This window comes from Cydia fagiglandana, chromosome 18 (genome assembly GCF_963556715.1).
Source record: "Cydia fagiglandana chromosome 18, ilCydFagi1.1, whole genome shotgun sequence".
In the NCBI taxonomy this organism is placed as follows: domain Eukaryota; kingdom Metazoa; phylum Arthropoda; class Insecta; order Lepidoptera; family Tortricidae; genus Cydia; species Cydia fagiglandana.
This window is the reverse complement of record NC_085949.1, coordinates 11,740,290-11,759,599: the sequence shown is the minus strand read 5'-3', so window position 1 is coordinate 11,759,599 and position 19,310 is coordinate 11,740,290. Positions and strand designations below refer to the sequence as shown.

Below are 19,310 nucleotides of genomic sequence, written 5' to 3'. Positions count from 1 at the left end.
CGACTACGCTGGACCTGTACAGTTGAAGACTTCGAAAGGGAGAGGTTATAAGACTACGAAAGGATATATCTGCTTATTCGTTTGCATGTCTACGCGAGCTATTCATTTAGAAGCGGTTACAGATCTTACAGCACAAGGGTTTATCGCAGCATTTAGAAGGTTTGTTGCCAGGAGAGGTCACTGTGCTCACCTTTGGAGCGATAATGGTACAAATTTTACAGGAGCAGCCAAAGAATTAAAGGACATGTTTTCGAAAGGTAAAACAAACATAGCGAGTGAAATAGCAGAACTGTTAGCTAACGATGGAACTACCTGGCACTTTATTCCACCAAGAGCACCAAATTTTGGTGGTTTGTGGGAAGCTGGTGTGAGATCGATGAAAAAACACCTCAATAGAGTAAGCAGTACTACAAAAATGACATATGAAGAAATATCAACATTACTGGCTCAAATCGAAGCGTGTTTAAATTCTCGACCTTTGTGTAAAATGGACGAAACATTAGCAACATTAAATCCACTAACACCTGGTCATTTTAATTGGCGAACCGTTAATCAACGTACCTGGGATAAACTATGAAGAAAGAAATGTGAATTTGCTTACTAGATGGCAGTTCATACAAAATAGAATGCAAGATTTCTGGCGTAGGTGGAGAGTGGAGTATCTTAACACTTTACAACAACGATACAAGTGGCACGACACTGTGAAGTCTCCCTGTATTGGAGATATTGTTATTGTCAAAGAAGATGATATGCCTCCAGCCAAATGGCTATTGGGTAAAATTAAGGAGCTACATCCGGGGGCGGACAATTTAGTCCGAGTTGTTACCCTTCAGTGTAAGGGTGATAATATCATTAAAAGACCTTTATCCAAATTAATTTTATTGCCAAGTAAAATGACATAGACCGCAATGGGTTCATGGTGGGCGGTTAACTTTGCAATATCATAAGGAGGATTTATTGTTATCGCAATAAGCTGATTGAATTGTTTTTCCTCTAGGTTAGGTACTTTATTTGTATTTCATGACAAGTATTGATCAGTTACAAAGTTATGTTTTTATTTTGCATGAAATGTATATTACGTTGAATATTTCATTCGATTAGGGTTGTGACAAGAGTTAATTGCTATTTATGTTAATGTTTTTTTTTTTGACTGTAAGTCAAGGCTATTTAAGTATAAAATAAGTATTTTGGTGGGCGGTATGTTCAGCCTCTTTGAAGGTACTTGTCAAATGTATTCTCTTTGGTTTACTTGATGATATATAAACACGTCAGTCAATAAAAGTCATGTTTTAATAAACAATGTTTTCTTTACAAATTAATATAGTTAGTTAGTCCAAATAAAGTTAGGTACGAAGTCAAAAATTGTGTTTCATGCATTTCCCTCTATAGGTACCTTTTTTTGAGAATTCGTTGCCTGGCCTAATTTTGAGTTATTTTTTGTTATCATCAGCGAACTTTTTTGTCACAATTTGCCGCCCCTAAAATCTTGCCGCCCTAGGCCCGGGCCTACTGTGCCTTACGGGAAATCCGCCACTGGATTCTCATGCGATTTTCGCCTATTAATAGAGTGATTCTTTAGGAAGGTTTAGGAGTTGGTATAATTTGTTAACCCGTGTGAAGCCGGGGCGGGGCGCTAGTTTCATTTATAAGATTGAAATAGTGAATTTGACTATCTCCTAGTATCAGTACTGGCGTATAATATCATCTTTAAAATTTATTCTGCATACGGCATGATGGAGGCGGTTATCACACTATGCCAGTGAGACAGCGCTATATCAGTATATAACGATGTCCCGCTCGCATTCAATACGAAGACCGACCACACGTGCGTCCATATCTGGCGTATAGAGTCAGAACAAGCTAACTCAGCAGCTATTTTGATAGCACAGACTGTGCAAGTGTTATTTTAAGCGTCATAATTTCATAGAAGTTTAAAATAACACTTGCACAGTCTGTGCTATCAAAATCACTGCTGACTTAGCTTGGTCTGACTATGTGCACTTATACACTAGTAATAGCCGGGTCCACACAGAACGAGCATACGTGCGAGGCAATTTCCTCGCGCACAAGACGTCCAGTGAAGACGTGCCACGGCCGAGGCGGCGCGCGCGAGGCACGTCTACAGCGAAATTGCCTCGCGCGTATGTTCGCTTTGTGTGCACCCGGCTAATGAATATACTATCATAAGCCAATATGATAAATGTACTAAATGATCAGTCTATTCAGTATTCATCAAGACTCAAGCCACATGTTCGTGATCGAGCTCCCGTTGACAATGCAATCTTTAAATCCCTTCATTACATACGAAGACTGGTACCAGGCCATAGTTTCACTAGACTCTATCTCGCTAAAGTTAGATTGATCGCCCAATTGCAAGTTTACCATGCTTTCACTAATAACTTCTCCGAATATCTGGAAATCGTTACAACAGGAGAGGTTATCCTGCTTCTCTGCTCGGAAGTCGACAACAACAATCTTGGTGTCCTTCGGGAGCCTACATCCACGGGCCGGGATGAAGGTATCGCTGGTCACGGGGATATTTGTTTGTTTCTTTCTTATGAAGATGTACATGTTGGTTGGGGTCATGGGAGAGAAGATCACTTGACTTAATTCCGATGTCACCAATGTCCTGAAATATAAAATAAATGTTACATGGGCGCACACTTGAACAAATTTCTATTGAGCATGACATGCTATAGTGGTGGCTGAGTGGATATGACGTCTGACTTTCAATCCGGAGGTCGCGGGTTCAAATCCTGGCTCGTACCAATGAGTTTTTCGGAACTTATGTACGAAATATCATTTGATATTTACCACTAGCTTTTCGGTGAAGAAAAACATCGTGAGGAAACCTGCATACATCTGCGAAGAAATTCAAAGGTGTATGTGAAGTCCCCAATCCGCATTGGGCTAGTGTGGGAACTATAGCGCAAGCCCTTTCGCGCATGAGAGGAGGCCTGTGCTCACCAGTGGGACGTATATAGGCTGAAATAATGATGATGATGATGATGACATGCTATAAATATCTAAGTTTAAATTACTTTCCAAGACATAAATATGTTTTTTCTACTCATTGTGCTACAAAAGTGCACAACAGCAGAAGACAATATGAAAGGCTACACTGAGTTCATTATTATTATATGTTACAGACAGTACATATGGTGCTACTTTACCACACTAGTGTGGTAATCAGCACTTTACGGCTTATGTGCCTATGTCAAAAATGTAAAGGGCCATATGTAAAACGATGAATAATGCACATGCTAATAGGTAATTCACAACAAGTGGCGATAAATTAACACGTTTACCGTCCGTGCATTATATGACATGCACCGTCAAACTAGCTCTGTCACATCCAAGTGACGTCAGAAATGGGAATGCTCTATACATTTGTGCATTACCTGTAACGCACGGACGTATCGATCCATGTGAGTAGTGAAGGCGAGGGACAGTTAAAGTGTTAAAAGACCTAAGGGAGTATTTTAACACTTTCGCAACCGGCCAATAAACGGCGCACTACCCCAGAAACCGGTCGTCTATATCTGCGTACAAAAGAACACGCTGGGCGGGTTGTCCGGCATCTGAGCAAACATTACGAGTGCCTACCAGGCGGGTTCGCGGTAGTCAAAGTGTTAAAGCGATTAGTCCAACTTCTCACACTTGTATTGTAATCTACTATTATGACAAAGCTACATGATCTTACTTGAAGACGCATCTCTGTATTTTCTGGTCTGTCGCAATGTGGTTGGAGTGACACTGGGACGTGTGGCACACAGTAGGCAGCAGCAGCCTGTAAACTTCCTTGCAGGTTACAGGGGTGCTCCCGAGGGCAATGCATACTTCCTCCGGGATCATTGAACCATTTATCTCTTGAAGCAGACTCTGAAAATTAAACTGGGTGTAGTAAGGCACCTTTTTTACTGTTACTTCCTTCAATCAAAAGTTTCACTTGACTCTTTATATGTGAGCTGTGTTATGATGGTGTCACTGATGTTCATACTATACTATTTAAGACTTACACATGCTCGAGCATGTTTTGTCTATTCTATCATGTCTCGGTCTTAGAATGTTCTCTTAATTAAAGTCGTTATATTTAAAAGTCTATTTATTCATATCACTAGAAGCTGCAAAATTGCATGAAAGAATTTCTTGAAGTGGCCATGCAGCTTAGTGTACATAGATTGTTGAGTAAACGCAAGTCCTGTCCTTGCTATACAATGTATTCCTATCATAGTTATCACTTACAGGGAAAGCAATATGAGTCCTACCCAGTTGGGCTACACCCAAATCAATATAACCTCCGGAGACCCAGAAGCAATTGTTGTTTTTTAATTAGAACCCTTATTTACACAATATCAGTTCAAAATGCAAGTGCGCGGCACACGCTAGAAAGGTGCATTATAATTATAACCGGGAGTGTCGACGGACGAAGGAGTAGAAGGCGTGCACCCAGTAGATGGTCAGATGTGGTCCAAAATATTACCCAGGCAACGATGCAGATGGCCGACGATCGAGGCCTGGAGAGCAGTGGTAGGAAGAATAACCCATAGGAGTCACGTCCCTCAGACATGAGGTCACGACCACGAAGAAGACATCTTAAGAGACAGAAAATGAACCTTACCTTCAAAATGTAATCTAAATTTTCTAAAGCGCTGGAGACTAAACGAAAATGCATTTCAGATTGCAAACTGTCTTTTTTGTCAGCGTTTTCACTCATCTTTTTCTTATTAACTACTTGTTTTAACCATTGATAGGTATAAGGTATTTGTAGCCTTTGATGAGCAATAAATTTAATTAATTCTGCAACGACATGGCCGCATGATGTAGCTGTCAATTGGTCACCAATGTTCAAATTAACTAATATAGGTTTCATTGCACTGGTTAATATAATTGATTCGTTGTGAATAACAATTACTTTTAATAAAATTAAGATAATTAATAAAATTCAAGCCCCAACGGCCGTTGGTTAGTTACGTCAAAGGTAAAGTCAAACTTGACGTATAGTGGACGTTTAGCAGAAACGCATTCCAGACACTTATAAAAACGCGCTACATGTGATGAACAATCATCATCATTCCACGCACCAGACGAATTTAGTGGCAGAAGCTTATATGGCAGTTATAGCTGGTCAAGCAAATCTTATCAGTAAAAAAAGGCGCGAAATTCAAATTTTCTATGGGACGATATACCTTCGCGCCTACATTTTTCAAATTTGCCGCCTTTTTCTACTGCCAAGATCTGCTTGACCAAGTATATATGGCAGTGGCAAAGAACTGTCTCATTTCAAACAAGGCCCCTACCTTTATTGTTCTATTTGACGGCGCAGCAACTAGTATCATTTCTCTCTCCTCGCTCTTTTAAAATGCCATTTGTCAAAAAAGGACAACTATACTGTTGACAAGATGAACTTCAAATCCAAGTGGCCCCTTTTTAGGCGACCCAGCTTGTGCATGTGTGCGTAAAAACGTATATGTGTGCTCTTTTAGGGATGTGAAAAGTCGATTTTAATCATGTTATATATCGATAAACGCTACACAGCGGAACGAAATAGCGATTAATTGAAGCTTCAATATCTTCGTTAAACATAAACATAATTGAAATGCTAATGGATAATGAATATATTATAATGTAATAAAATAATTCAATTATTGCGGACCACCTATTTTAATAGGTATTTATGTATTTTAATTAAATATCTGAACTTTCCCTTGGTTCTCTCCTGGGGCGTGACTACAAAATTGTGATCTGATAACCACAATAAAGAAAAAAAGCGTTTTTCTTCATTTTAGGTATAGTTAAACCTTTGAAGTAAAATTAAAATTGCAAGAAATGTCGGTAGTTTATCGATATGACTTTATCGACATGGCTACAGCAAAGTGGGTCGCTTTGTTAATCGTACACTAAACAAAAAGTGGTCCCACTGACAGCTCGCTTGGAAGGCATCTGTATATATTCTTATATCTATGATTTCAAACATAGACAGAGGTCAGTCTGTCTTCGTCATACGCTATGTACTATCAGTATCACCCTTCGGAAGCCGGTGTTGCTCGAAGGTATTACCCAAAAGAAAGGGATGAGTAAGTATTATTTTCCTGATTCTTAGTGACTGACAAGTGCATCGCTGGCTATCCCAAATTGGTCAAACAACTTTGTTAGTAGAAAAAGGCGCGAAACCATTCTTCTATGGGGCGATATACCTTTGCGCCAACATTTTTTAAATTTGCCGCTTTTCTTCACAAACGGAAATGGCATGACAGACTATATTTAGGCAACGTGCATAAACTGGAGAGAACAGCACAGGTGCCCCCTGTTTATTAGCGCGAAGTGTTAAATGTCAAGTTTATGCTTCCAATGTAGGGCTTACAAGATTTACAATGCACAAGAAATAGTTATTTGTACAACAAGAGATCAAAGTTTGATATTTCTTCGAGTGCTTATTTTGAGTCCCGTGCAAGCGAAAGATTCTATAATAATTTAGAATCTTGAGCGTAGTAAGGGATTCAAAAGCGCACGAGATGTAAATGACTTTGATCTCGTGTAGTACACAAAATTTTTCACCCTAAGGAGTGAGTACATACCTAGAGGGACAGAGATAATAGAACCCAAGTATATCGAACTTGTATTAGACCCCGCATGTTGAAATGACATTTGACTATAAAGGTCACTTGAATGTCATTTTGTCTCACTCAGTGAGCAAAATCGCATTTTGCTCACTGAGTGAGACAAAATGACTCAGTGAGCAAAAACGCATTTTGCTCACTGTTTTTAAGACGCAAAGTACCCTTGTTCGAGCTGCTGAGGTGAAATAGTTATTTGTTTTACAAGGGGGCAAAGTTGTTGTTTAACCGCTCGTGCTAATATTGATACCCGAGCGCGAAAGATTCCAAAATTGAACCACGAGCGTAGCGAGTGGTTCGAAATGGAATCTTGAGCGTTGCGAGGGTTTCAAAGCACGAGGGTTAAACAAAATTTGCCCCCGAGTGAAATACAAAATTTTTCACCACACCAACCCGAAGCAAATATTAAATGTAAAATATCAAACAAAATCAAACCAAATCAAATCCAAATGAATGTTATTAAATATTTATCATCCAAAATCATCATTTAAAAGTCAATTCTATCAGCAAACATAAGAAAACAACTCAAAATTTGCATTTGATTACTCTGCCTCACATGTGGATAAAATGCAACTTTGCTATTCGTTTTTGAAGTGCAAAGTAATTCTTTCCGAGCTGGTGTGGTGAAAACATACATGAACGGTAGAGGGCAAAACTTGCTTTGGCGTGAAGTATCAATGTATAGTTTATGTTTCCGATTCAGGCCACAAGATGGGAGACCCTCCAACTCGCACGGTCCCTATTATTATATTTACCAGTTATTACTCTATCGCTATGATCCCAAGAATCCTATGATTATTCTACTCGTAGGCACTGGCTGATTTTAGGACATATTCTAGAACTATGCAAAGAGATTTTATCACGAACGAGGCGACTGCTTTGACAGATAAATGGTGACAGCAGTCTAAAGTCTAAACTTCCTATTTTAAAAATTATTCTTTGTGTAATCTTGTTCTAAAAAATTTGGCTACCTATTGTTGTTAACATTTTAAAATTATTTTACAATATGTATCGATTTAAACCTTCATTTTTTTATAGATATTTGTACAAGTTAGATCTTTACCCTTCATTTCGAGGCTATGCAAAAGACGTAAAATTTGGTCCAGATGTACGTGCACTGATGCTTCAGGGAGTTGATATCTTGGCTGATGCAGTGGCTTGTACGATGGGTCCTAAAGGACGCACTGTGATATTGGAACAACCGTACGGCCCTCCTAAAATAACTAAAGACGGTGTAACTGTAGCTAAAGGAATAGAACTTTCGAATAAATTTCAAAATGTTGGTGCGAAACTTGTCCAAAATGTAGCACATAAAACGAATGAAGAAGCAGGAGACGGGACAACAGCTGCAACAATTTTAGCAAGAGCTATTGCAAAAGAAGGGTTCCAGAGGATATTCAAGGGAGCGAACCCTATTGAAATCAGGAGAGGGATTATGACAGCGGTCGAGGCTGTAAAACAAGCATTAAAAATAATTTCAAGGCCAGTTGATACTGCCGCTGAAATAGAACAAGTTGCAAAAATATCAGCAAATGGAGATATTTCCATAGGAAAATTAATATCAAAAGCAATGCAGACAGTTGGCAAAGACGGCGTGATCACTATAAAAACGGGAAAATCTGTAAATGATAAATTCGAAGTGATTGAGGGTATGAAGTTTAATCGTGGTTACATTTCCCCTTACTTTATAAATTCCCACAAAGGACCTAAAGTAGAATACAACGATGCATACGTTCTTTTTTCGGAGAAAAAGATTTTTCACCTTCACCAAATATTGCCCGCCTTAGAAATATCTAACTCTAAGAAGAAACCTTTAATCATTATTGCCGAAGACCTTGATCCTGAACCCCTCTCCGTTCTAGTTGTTAATAAGTTGAAAATTGGCTTGCCAGTAGCAGCAGTTAAGGCACCAGGTTTTGGGCAGTTTAGAAAAGACACCTTGTTGGATATGGCTATAGCCACTGGGGGAGTAGTATTTGAGGACGATACTAATTTGATTAGGCTTGAGGACTGCCAACCTGAAAGTCTTGGAGAAGTTAGCGAAGTTATTATTACCAAGGATTCAACACTGCTTTTGAGGGGTAAGGGTTTGAAACACCAGATTGATCAACGTATTGATGATATTAATGCGGAATTAGCAGAAACGACCAAAGATTTTGAAAAAGATCAACTAATTGAACGCGTCTCGAGATTAAAGGCTGGTGTTGCTGTGTTACATATCGGTGGTTGTAGCGAAGTGGAAGCAAACGAAAAGAAGGACCGTGTAAATGATGCTCTTAATGCCACACGTGCGGCTATCGCCGAAGGTATAGTTCCTGGTGGCGGTATAGCGCTACTACGTTGTATACCAGCTTTAAATAAATTAAATCCTGAAAATAATGATCAAGCCACGGGTATCGAAATAGTTAGAAAGGCTTTAACTGCACCTTGTGCTACAATAGCCACCAATGCTGGATTTAATGGTGAAGAAGTAGTAGAATACGTCATGACACTTGATAACGACTTCGGATTAGACGTATTGAGTGAAGATTATGTTAACATGTTTGCTAAAGGAATCATTGATCCCGCAAAAGTGGTTCGAAGGGCTTTAATGGATGCAAGTAGCGTTGCTTCTCTGTTGACAACGGCAGAAGCGGTGATTTGCGATTCGCCTAAAACCAATTCAGATGAAACTAACATTGACTTGAATGAGAGGACGGACCTCATGATTAGAAGTATGTAAACTTTTAGCCTCGTGTCTGTTTCACAACAGGACCTTTGCCATTTCGTATGTATGTAAGTTTTGTGAAAAGGTTAGATAAAATTATTGGTAAATAAATTGGTAGTAAATAAATGCTTTCTTACTGTATGACTCTTTTTTCCTTTTACAGATTTAAGAACTGGCCAAGCCAAATCTAACCTACTTTAAGATCCCACATTTTTTTTAAATAACAGCAATTGTTATAGGTATCCAATAAAGCAAAGAAATAGAGTTTAATACTTGTTTATAATGTTATTTTGTTCCTATAAATACATATTTGGATTTTGCATAGAATTTGGTACTCATTTAGATCTCCATTCTTTTTGCGGCGAACCCCACAGCCAAGCATAATTTTTGTATTGAATTTGGCTCTCCTTTTTTACATTTATGTTTTTGATGGGATATCAATACTTTTTGTAAAGAAAACTAGGCAGGTATTGAGATTTAATGTTTTTTCTTGTGTTTCCGCTGCATGTTTTTTACTTCTGTTCTTTGTATTAATTATGTGGTGCCGCGCGCCGCCAACGACACACCGTTGGCCGGTTGTTTAGCGCGTATTACAGGTTTTTTGTATGGGGACCCCCCCCTATTTTTTAACTTTTTTTAGTTTTAGATTTTTTCCTACGCTTACACACAATTACCGAGCTGGATTCCAAATTTCATCCTTCTAGGTCATCTGGAAGTAGGTTAGGTTTAGGAACTATATGTCAGTCACAATAAAAAAGAAATTTGTATGGGGACCCCCCCTATTTATTAACTTTTTTTTGTTTTTAGATTTTTTCCTACGCTTGCACACAATAACCGAGCTGGATTCCAAATTTCATCCTTCTAGGTCATCTGGAAGTAGGTTAGGTTTAGGTACTTATATGTCAGTCACAATAAAAAATTGTTTTTTTGTATGGGGACCCCCGCTATTTTATAACTTTTTTTTATTTTTAGATTTTTTCCTACGCTTTAACACAATAACTGAGCTGGATTCCAAATTTCATCCTTCTAGGTCATCTGGAAGTAGGTTAGGTTTAGGTACTATAAGTCTGTCAGTCAGTCTTAAAATTTACGACTTTTTGACCTTCATATCTTTATAACCGTTTGAGGTAGCTTCATGAAATTTGGGCTTCTAGATGTCCTTATGGATATAATTAAACACACGTAGTTTTATGTGTTTACGTTAAAGATGTTTTGAGTTATAGAAGGGTCAAAAGTGGCACCAAGTGGTTCGTGTAATATTATGGTTCGTGTAATATTACACTTGGCGCTGGCTAGCCAGTTCCTTTGCTTGAACTTGGCTTGACACGCTGCCGCGTGTCTAGATCTGCCTCTTTATCGCTCGAATATGCAAGATTAATAGAGATGCGTGTTTCACGGTAGGCCTTGTGATTGACGTGGTGACGCATGATGTGTCATTGATGTTTGTTTACTGTATGTGCTAGTTGTGCCACCTACGCAGAGCTTTGCGTAATATTCCCTATTCACTCGCGGTATATATATGTACTTGGTCAAGCAAATCTTGTCAGTAGGAAACGGCGGCAAATTTAAAAAATGTAGGCGCGAAGGGCAATCGTCCCATAGAAAATTTGAATTTCGCGCCTTTTTCTATTGACAAGATTTTTTGCTTGACCAAGTTTAGTTGAGTATTATATATTATTCTTTGGTCCCCGGGCATGTGTGCCACCATATATGTCTTTGGAACGATCCCCTTGAAAGGCGCGAAAACGAAGTGTCAACTGTCAAAAGACAACCAAATGAAACAAATTGTCCCTTCACGATAAAGTGTAAATTCAGCATTGTTATGAGCCAAATAATCTGCTTAAAATACCTTGTGCACTTTGTTCGTTAGGAAATAGTAAGTTTCAGCAAATATGACTAATATTAGTAACCCATTTTATTCGTATACAATTTAGTTACTCGATTACAATGGCTGAACTAAATGACGAAACAATTGCCTCCGTGCTTCAAGACAAGGAAAATTTTAATAGTTTATTAGACAAATCTTCATCATCTGCAAGTTCCTTTGATACTTTATTAGATAAATCTCCCCTGAAGTGTGATAATCAGAGGAATAACCTCACTGTGGACGATGGTTCGAGTAGTGACGATGAGGCTGTGAAAAGCGTCAGAAAACGGGTCAAGCGCTTTTCCGACAGCGAAAGTGAAGTGGAAGCAGATAAGGAAAATATACAAAGCAATTTGACACCAACAAAGAAAGCAATTAAACCACATATTCCTTTAGAAAGCGAAGATGATATTCCACGAAAATCAAGATTAGTTGCTAAAGACTCTAGTGATGAAGATGTCACGCCATCTAAAAATGAAGGTGTGATAAATAACTGCAATGTAGGCTGTCTACGTATAGAAAAATAAACTGACTGTCAATCGGAAGTCGTCAATATATTCACATGTGCTATTTTACATTCGTGCTTATTTCAGTAGTTAAATCCCTATTTTACACTGGCGACGAAAGGAAATAAGGAAAAGCGTGTTTGCGGTAATTTATTCTCACCATACATATATAAAATAGGGCAAGAAAATGCCGATTGGTAAAATAAAAGAGTTTGACGTTAAAAACGGAACATGGTCGGCTTACATTGAAAGAATGGAAATGTATTTTAAGGTAAATGATATCAAACCGGAGAATCAACTGCCTACATTGATAGCTACAGTCGGGGACGAGGTGTATGAGCTGATAACGAACCTCGCGAGTCCGAAGAAACCATCGGAGCTAACATACGATGCAGTTGTCAAATTAGTCAGAGATCATTTACAACCGACTCCGTCAGTTTTAGCGGAACGTTACAGATTTAGGCAAAAGAGACAGGGCACGGAATGTATTAGCGATTATGTGGCGGAGTTGAAGAAGGCAGCCCGTTTTTGTAAATTTGCGACTAATCTAAACACTGATCTGCGGGACCAGTTCGTGTGTGGTATCAGAAGCGATCAGATTAGAGAACGTTTGTTTGCCGAAGATGAAGGTTTGACCTTCTCGGACGCGGTTAAGAAAGCGACGACTTTAGAGGCCGCAATCAAAGATTCGGCTGCGGTTGACGGTTCGGCGGGAGCGGTTAACGGCGAGGGTGCTGGGGCGGGAGCGGACCCAGTACACGCTATAACCACGGCGTACGGCCGGCGTATCAACGCTGGCGGCCACGGAGGACGTGGCGGAACGCGCGGATCGCGCGGATCGCGCGGACATGGTGGTTCACCAGGGCGGAGTTCGGGCGGAGGCACCCACCACTGCGGCGGGTGCGGTGCGAACAGCCATACTTACCAGACTTGCAGGTTCCGGAGTTACGAGTGCAGCCGGTGCCGGCGCATTGGACATTTGCGTCGCGTCTGTCCAGAACTGACAGCAGAAGGATCGCGCGATAGACGGACTAATTTACATCAACTATGCGGGAAAACGGAAGATGACGGAGTAGAGCATCGCACGTTGGAGGCCCTGCAGGAGGAAGATTTTCATCACTTATGCTTAAGTGACTATCCACCGGTGAGATTACCTGTTTCCATTAATAATCATTCACTGACTATGGAAGTCGACACGGGGTCGGCTGCGTCCTGCATAAGTAGTGAGACTTACCACACCTATTTCAAGGATATTCCTTTACAACCACCAGGTGCTTCCTTTACGTCTTACAACGGAACACCACTGACTCCTTCCGGAATGATAAAGCCCAAGGTTCGTTATGGTGCTACAGAGAAAGAGTTAGAGTTGTTTGTGATTAAGGGTGGTAAAACCCCATTAATAGGTCGACATTGGTTAGTGGAATTAAAAACAGGCATTCCGATTTTTGATAACTGTCATCATGTAGGTGGAAATAATGAAAATTCGAAATTAAATGATAACATTAAAACTTTATGTGACAGGTATAAGGAGTTGTTTCAAGGCGGTTTGGGGCGGTACACGGGCGGTAAAGCGACGTTGCAGTTGCGGCCCGGCGCGGTCCCGGTATTCCACCGTGCGCGTCCGCTGCCGTACGCGCTACGCGCTCGCGTCGACGCCGAGCTGGACGCCATGCTACGCGACGGCATCATCGAGCCCGTCGACTGTTCCGACTGGGCCTCTCCATTGGTACCGGTAAACAAACCAGACGGCTCCTTAAGGATTTGTGCGGATTACAAGGCGACTGTTAATCCGGCATTATTAGTAGACCGCTATCCACTGCCAAAGATTGACGATTTAATTGTTCGATTGGGCGAATCACGTTTCTTTTCAAAGATCGATTTATCACAAGCGTATAATCAAATAGAGTTGGATTCGTCTAACAACTGCACGGTTATAAATACTCATCGTGGTTTATTCAAATACAACAGGCTTGTTTTCGGTCTTGCTTCTAGCCCAGGTATTTTCCAACGAATTATGTGTACTGTGTTAGGCGGAATTCCCAACGTCGAAGTGTTTTTGGACGACGTAGTAATTGGGGGCAAGAATGTGTCGGAGCATATACAGGCGTTAGAGACAGTTTTCAATCGGTTACGTCAAAACGGGTTAAGATTGAAGGCTGCGAAATGTGTATTCCTAGTTAGCGAGATTAAATATTTGGGGTATGTTCTAAGTAAGGACGGGGTCAAGACGGACCCGGATAAGATAGAAGCAATCACCAAGATACCCCGACCGGGTAATGTCACAGAGTTGCGGTCATTTCTTGGGTTGATTAACTTTTATGCAAAGTTTGTTAGGCACTTAAGTGGACGGCTCGTACCACTGTATGATTTATTAAAGAAGAACGTTGAATGGCACTGGTCGAAAGATTGTGAGCAGGCGTTCGTAGAAATTAAAACAGTGTTATCCACTGCGCCGGTTTTAGCTTACTATGACCCAGATCGTCCTCTGAGTTTGACTTGTGATGCATCAGCACGGGGAATTGGTGGAGTTTTGTCGCAACCAAACCAGAGTGGAGGGGGTGAACGTCCAGTCGCTTACATTTCTAGGACGCTAACGGACGCAGAGAAAAATTACTCTCAAATACACCGTGAAGCGTTGGCAATAATTTTTTGTGTCAATAAGTTTCATCAGTACCTATATGGTAGGCATTTCACACTTAGGACTGATCACAAACCGTTGGTATCCATTTTCGGGCCGCACACAGGAATACCAGCTATGGCCGCTAGTCGCATGGAACGCTGGGCTCTGATTTTATCAGCATATACGTACACTATCGAGTATGTTCGTACAAACGAAAATGGAGCAGACGGGTTGTCTCGGTTACCGGTAGTCCAGTGCGGAGAAACGAGCCCGACGGCGCCCGAGCAGACATACTTACATTTTATTCAGCAGGCATTGTTGCTCAACTATGGTGAGGTTTGTTCACAGACTGCTCGGGATCCCATATTGGCACGGGTTTTAAGGTACATTAGAGAGGGTTGGCCCGCCGATTGTGACATAATTGGTTTACAACCATTTTTTAATAGGAAAGTCGAATTATACGAAGAGCTGGGTTGCGTTATGTGGGGTTACAGGTTAGTGATTCCGGAGTCATGCAGGGATCGGGTATTACGGATGCTCCACGAGCCTCACATGGGTATAGTGAAGTCTAAAGCTTTAGCTAGGAGTTATGTCTGGTGGCCCGGGGTCGACGAGGCAGTCGAGCGCATGTGCCGCGAGTGCGACGCGTGTGCAGTACAAGCGGATGCTCCCCCAAAGCAAGCGCCTTGCATGTGGCCTTGGCCGGATCGGCAATGGTCTAGAATTCATCTCGACTTTATGGGTCCAATTACTGGAAAGACTTATCTTGTAGTAATTGACGCGATGTCCAAATGGGTGGAAATATTCCACATGACTAGTACCACAGCTACCGCTGTAATTGCCATCTTGTGCGAATTATTTAGCAGGTGGGGGATACCCAAACAAATAGTTTCAGATAATGGGCCACCTTTCTCTAGTACCGAAATGCATAATTTCAGCCAGGGACTCGGTATCGAACATATTTTTTCTGCACCTTATCATCCAGCTTCAAACGGTCTGGCTGAAGTTACGGTAAAAACTCTAAAGAGAGTAATCAAAAAAGCTATTTATGAAAAAAATGATGTAAATAAGGCTCTATGGACTTATTTGTTGTATTATAGAAATACGGTTCACCCCACTACCGGCCAGAGTCCAGCAATATTACTTCAGGGTAGGAGTCTTCGTACCAAGCTCGACACTTTGAAGCCCGACACTAGGGCCGTGGTGCGTCAGGCGCAGCAACGGCAGAAGTTAGCTGCGGGAGGAGCACATAGGGAATTAGGGTTACAAGAAGAGGTTTGGTACAGGCAATACCTTAAGGGGGAAAAATGGGCCCCAGGTCAAATAGTGCATAGAACCGGGTCGGGTGATTATAGCGTCAAGGGGGCTGATGGGTCAGTGGTACATAGACATGTCGATCAATTAAAGCGGCGATCGGGTAGACAGTCTCATGTATATCCCGTTCCAGAAACTTTGGAACCTGATATCCGTACAAATCCTAATAATGAAAGAGTTCGTAAACTTAATGTAACAAATGACCCTGACGGTCTTGAAATGGAGACCCGGACGGACTCAGTCGGGCGGTCGGTGGGATCGACGTCAGACATGGTGGTGTTTCCGGAGCATGCGTCTCAACCGAGCGTTTCTCCCTCTAAGTCACCACCTGGGTCGCCTATTTTTCAAGATGCTTTACCTAGCGCGCCACCATCGCCAAATGTTTCTTCACCGAACACACCGTCACCGCCCCAGGCTCGTCCTTTTAGGCAATGCCGCCTTAAGGGAATTACTAGGTTAGATCTATAGTTTTGTTGTTGTACTCATTAAGGGAGTCCTTTAGTTTGATGTGTTATTAATAATTTATTGTGGAGGAGTGCAATGTAGGCTGTCTACGTATAGAAAAATAAACTGACTGTCAATCGGAAGTCGTCAATATATTCACATGTGCTATTTTACATTCGTGCTTATTTCAGTAGTTAAATCCCTATTTTACAATAACAAAAGTAAGAAAAGGGATAAAGAAATTATTAAAAATGGTACATCACCTGAGAAAAGTAAATTAAATGGTTCATCGGATAGCGAAGGTGATATACTTCCGCGCAAATCTAGATTGGATTTTAGCGACTCCAGTGATAACAATGCCACTAGTAAGAATAAGAGTACCAGAAAAAGAAAAAGTAAGCTATCACCCAGGAAGGCTAGTAAATCAAATGACTCATCAGATAGTCAAGATGATGTATTGCCAAGGAAGTCTAGATTGGTCCCTAATGCTGACTCTAGTGATGATAACTCTAGGAGTTCCAGAAAAACTAACAATAGCAGTAAGATGAGATCACCTGGAAAAACAAATGAACTGAAAAACTCATCGGGTAGTGAAGACGACAAAATTCCACGGAAATCTAGATTGATTACCAATGAGGACTCTAGCGATGATAACATAAAGAATGAAAGTGCCAGGATAAGTGACAAAAGAAGTAAACTGCACAATAAGTTTAAAGGGCTGCTCAACTCTCGGTCCAAAGGGCCAGAGCCTCAGCGTAAAAGCCCTTCAAAATCATCAGAGGAGAAAGATGGCAGTAATTCTGATGACTCTGGATCTGGAATAGAATCTATCAAACAGGTAAATTATCTTAAGTTTTAACAATTTTATCTGCCTGGATATGTTCACTGTAACAATTGGATTATCTGTACATATGTAAGTAGTGCATAATTTTTTTTCCATCGCAATTTCTCGGAAATGTTCGTATTTGTCAAGGCAGTTCAGTCAATGTCAGTACTTTTTGTACCGAGACTGACTGAAATAGCAAGACACGTTCATAAGTTTCATTGAAATTATGATGGAAAATAAGTATGCACTACAATCACTACTTTTAATTTTATTTTTTATTTAATCATACATGTAATATGTGTCATTGGCCTAGTACTACAGTGAACATGTTAATACATATATTAGCTAGAACCTCTATCCTTTAGCTCAGGGCTCTCCAAACCCCGGTCCGCGACTGGGATGCCCGGCAAATGAGGATGTGGTCACTTAAATCTACTTGGCACTGTTCTGTGGAGCAAGAGCTGGGTGTATTGGGGATGTATGTACTGCTTTGTACAGCTTGCCCAGGACCGGAGTCAGTAGAAGAAAAAGATTCGAGCCCTACACCCCAGCAGGGGGTAACAGGATGGATGCCTGGCCCTGTAGTATAGCAGGGAATAGCAAATAAACCAGTTTACCAACCCCACAAGTCCCACAACTACTTTCAATTATTGCAATTTGATATTACAATTACAATTTCTAGAAGGCTAAAGAACATGTCATAACTTGTTAATTTTCAGAAAATAAAGCAGAGATCTATGCTCTTAAAGTCCGGAATTTGTGATCCTGACACCTCATCTGATGAAGAAAACAGACAAGTTCAGAAACAAAAGAAAAAGAAGCCAAGCCAGAAGTCTACTATCATGATATCCCCACAAGAAAAGCCAAAACCAGCCAGGGTAAGATCTTTGAAACTTTTGTTTTATCAAAAACAAATCTGTACTAAACATTGAAGGTTTGGTTTATTAAAAGTTATATTACGTAATTATAATTTATTTAACAAGGGTAATTTGCAATTATGAATGCAAAATTAGAAATTACCAAGCTTTCTTAAATTTTTTAATTTTATTAAATATCAAATAGACATACCTACTCACTGTGGAAGTTTGCTAGATAAAGGGTTAATGGATATGCTATTCAAATTGCTTATGTAATTTTGCTGTCAAAGGTGGAACTGACGTGGATACTTTTGTATTTATAATATCAGAGTTGTATATTTTATACATATTAATGACCAAAAAAATTAACTGTTTAAGATGTCAGCCAAGCAAGCAATGGAGAATATGCAAAAGATAAAGAGTGAATCAAACCGGATGCTAAGAGAGAAGGAAGTGTCTCTCCCGTACCACAGACCTAAAGCATTATCGCTTAAAGACATAATGAACAGGAGGAGGCCTGCGTTGTCCGCTGACGGCAAAGCTTTGCCGGTGAAGATGAACAGTGATCAGTTGAAGCAATATGTGTAAGTTGTATTGTATTGTATTGTAGCTCGGGCGATTTTCCGCAACTCGACGTCTTGCGCCTATTTTGCGTGATAGGGGGTGGGCTAGTCTTGCCAGCCCAGCTCCTCGAGGAATCCTATCAAACCTTTGATGTTGAGTAGGACCTCGGGGAGGTCACTCGGGGATCCGAGATGTTTTGCCCTGTATGGGGCCAATCCGCTGCATTCCAACACCACGTGAGAGGCTGTTTCTTCTTCCTCCATGCATCCACGGCATAGGGGACTGTCTGTGACACCTGTTATAAAAAGATGTTTGTTAAAAAGTCCATGACCTGTTATGACACTGGTTACCATACTCAGTCGAACCTTTCCTAGTTGAAGGAGCGCCCTTGTGAGCTTACCGTTCATGCTAGGCATGGCCTGCTTGGCCTGTCTGCATCCAGTTTGGTTTAGCCAGTGTTCTGTGTGTAGTTTCCCTGTACGTGCCAGCAGCATTGAGCGTACCTTACTAAACGGTATCGGGAGGATCGGTTCCGGGCCTATCGCCCCCGCACCCGATCCTTGTCTGGCGAGCTCGTCCGCGGCGTCGTTACCTCGGGATCCACTGTGTCCTTTGATCCATTGTAAGGTGATCTTATTGTTCTGACATACCTCCATTAGTCGTTCGTGGCATTCGTGTATAAGTTTGGATGTGACTATATGGCTTTTTAGGGCCATTAAGACTGCTCTGCTGTCGGAGAGTATGCGGATGGAGGATCCTACTACCTTCCTTGCAGTGATGGCAGCCGCCGCGTTAATGATGCCCATGCACTCAGCCTGGAATACCGAGTTATGGGCTCCTAGCGGAGTGGTGATTGACATGTTCAGGTCTTCTGAAAAGGTTCCAGAGCCTGATCCGCTGTCTGTTTTGGACCCATCAGTGAAGATTCTCAGCTCCCGGGGATTGAGTCCTTCGTAGTTGTCGTCCTCAAATAATTGTATTTTGTACC

General features: G+C 41.0%; 2 protein-coding genes across 2 annotated transcripts; one reads left to right on the top strand and one right to left on the bottom strand.

Moving 5' to 3' along the window:
• Positions 1-2,173: 2,173 nt before the first annotated feature.
• LOC134673155 (uncharacterized) lies at positions 2,174-4,984 on the bottom strand. The gene is made up of 3 exons (XM_063531098.1): positions 4,622-4,984; positions 3,704-3,882; positions 2,174-2,629 (listed from the first exon to the last, which is right to left on the bottom strand). The coding sequence occupies exons 1-3, from the start codon at positions 4,871-4,873 to the stop codon at positions 2,233-2,235; spliced, it is 828 nt and encodes a 275-aa protein (XP_063387168.1). The 5' UTR covers positions 4,874-4,984; the 3' UTR covers positions 2,174-2,232.
• A 2,585-nt stretch (positions 4,985-7,569) lies between these two features.
• LOC134673134 (63 kDa chaperonin, mitochondrial-like) lies at positions 7,570-9,362 on the top strand. The gene has a single exon (XM_063531074.1). The coding sequence runs from the start codon at positions 7,624-7,626 to the stop codon at positions 9,337-9,339; it is 1,716 nt and encodes a 571-aa protein (XP_063387144.1). The 5' UTR covers positions 7,570-7,623; the 3' UTR covers positions 9,340-9,362.
• The last annotated feature ends 9,948 nt before the right edge of the window (positions 9,363-19,310 follow it).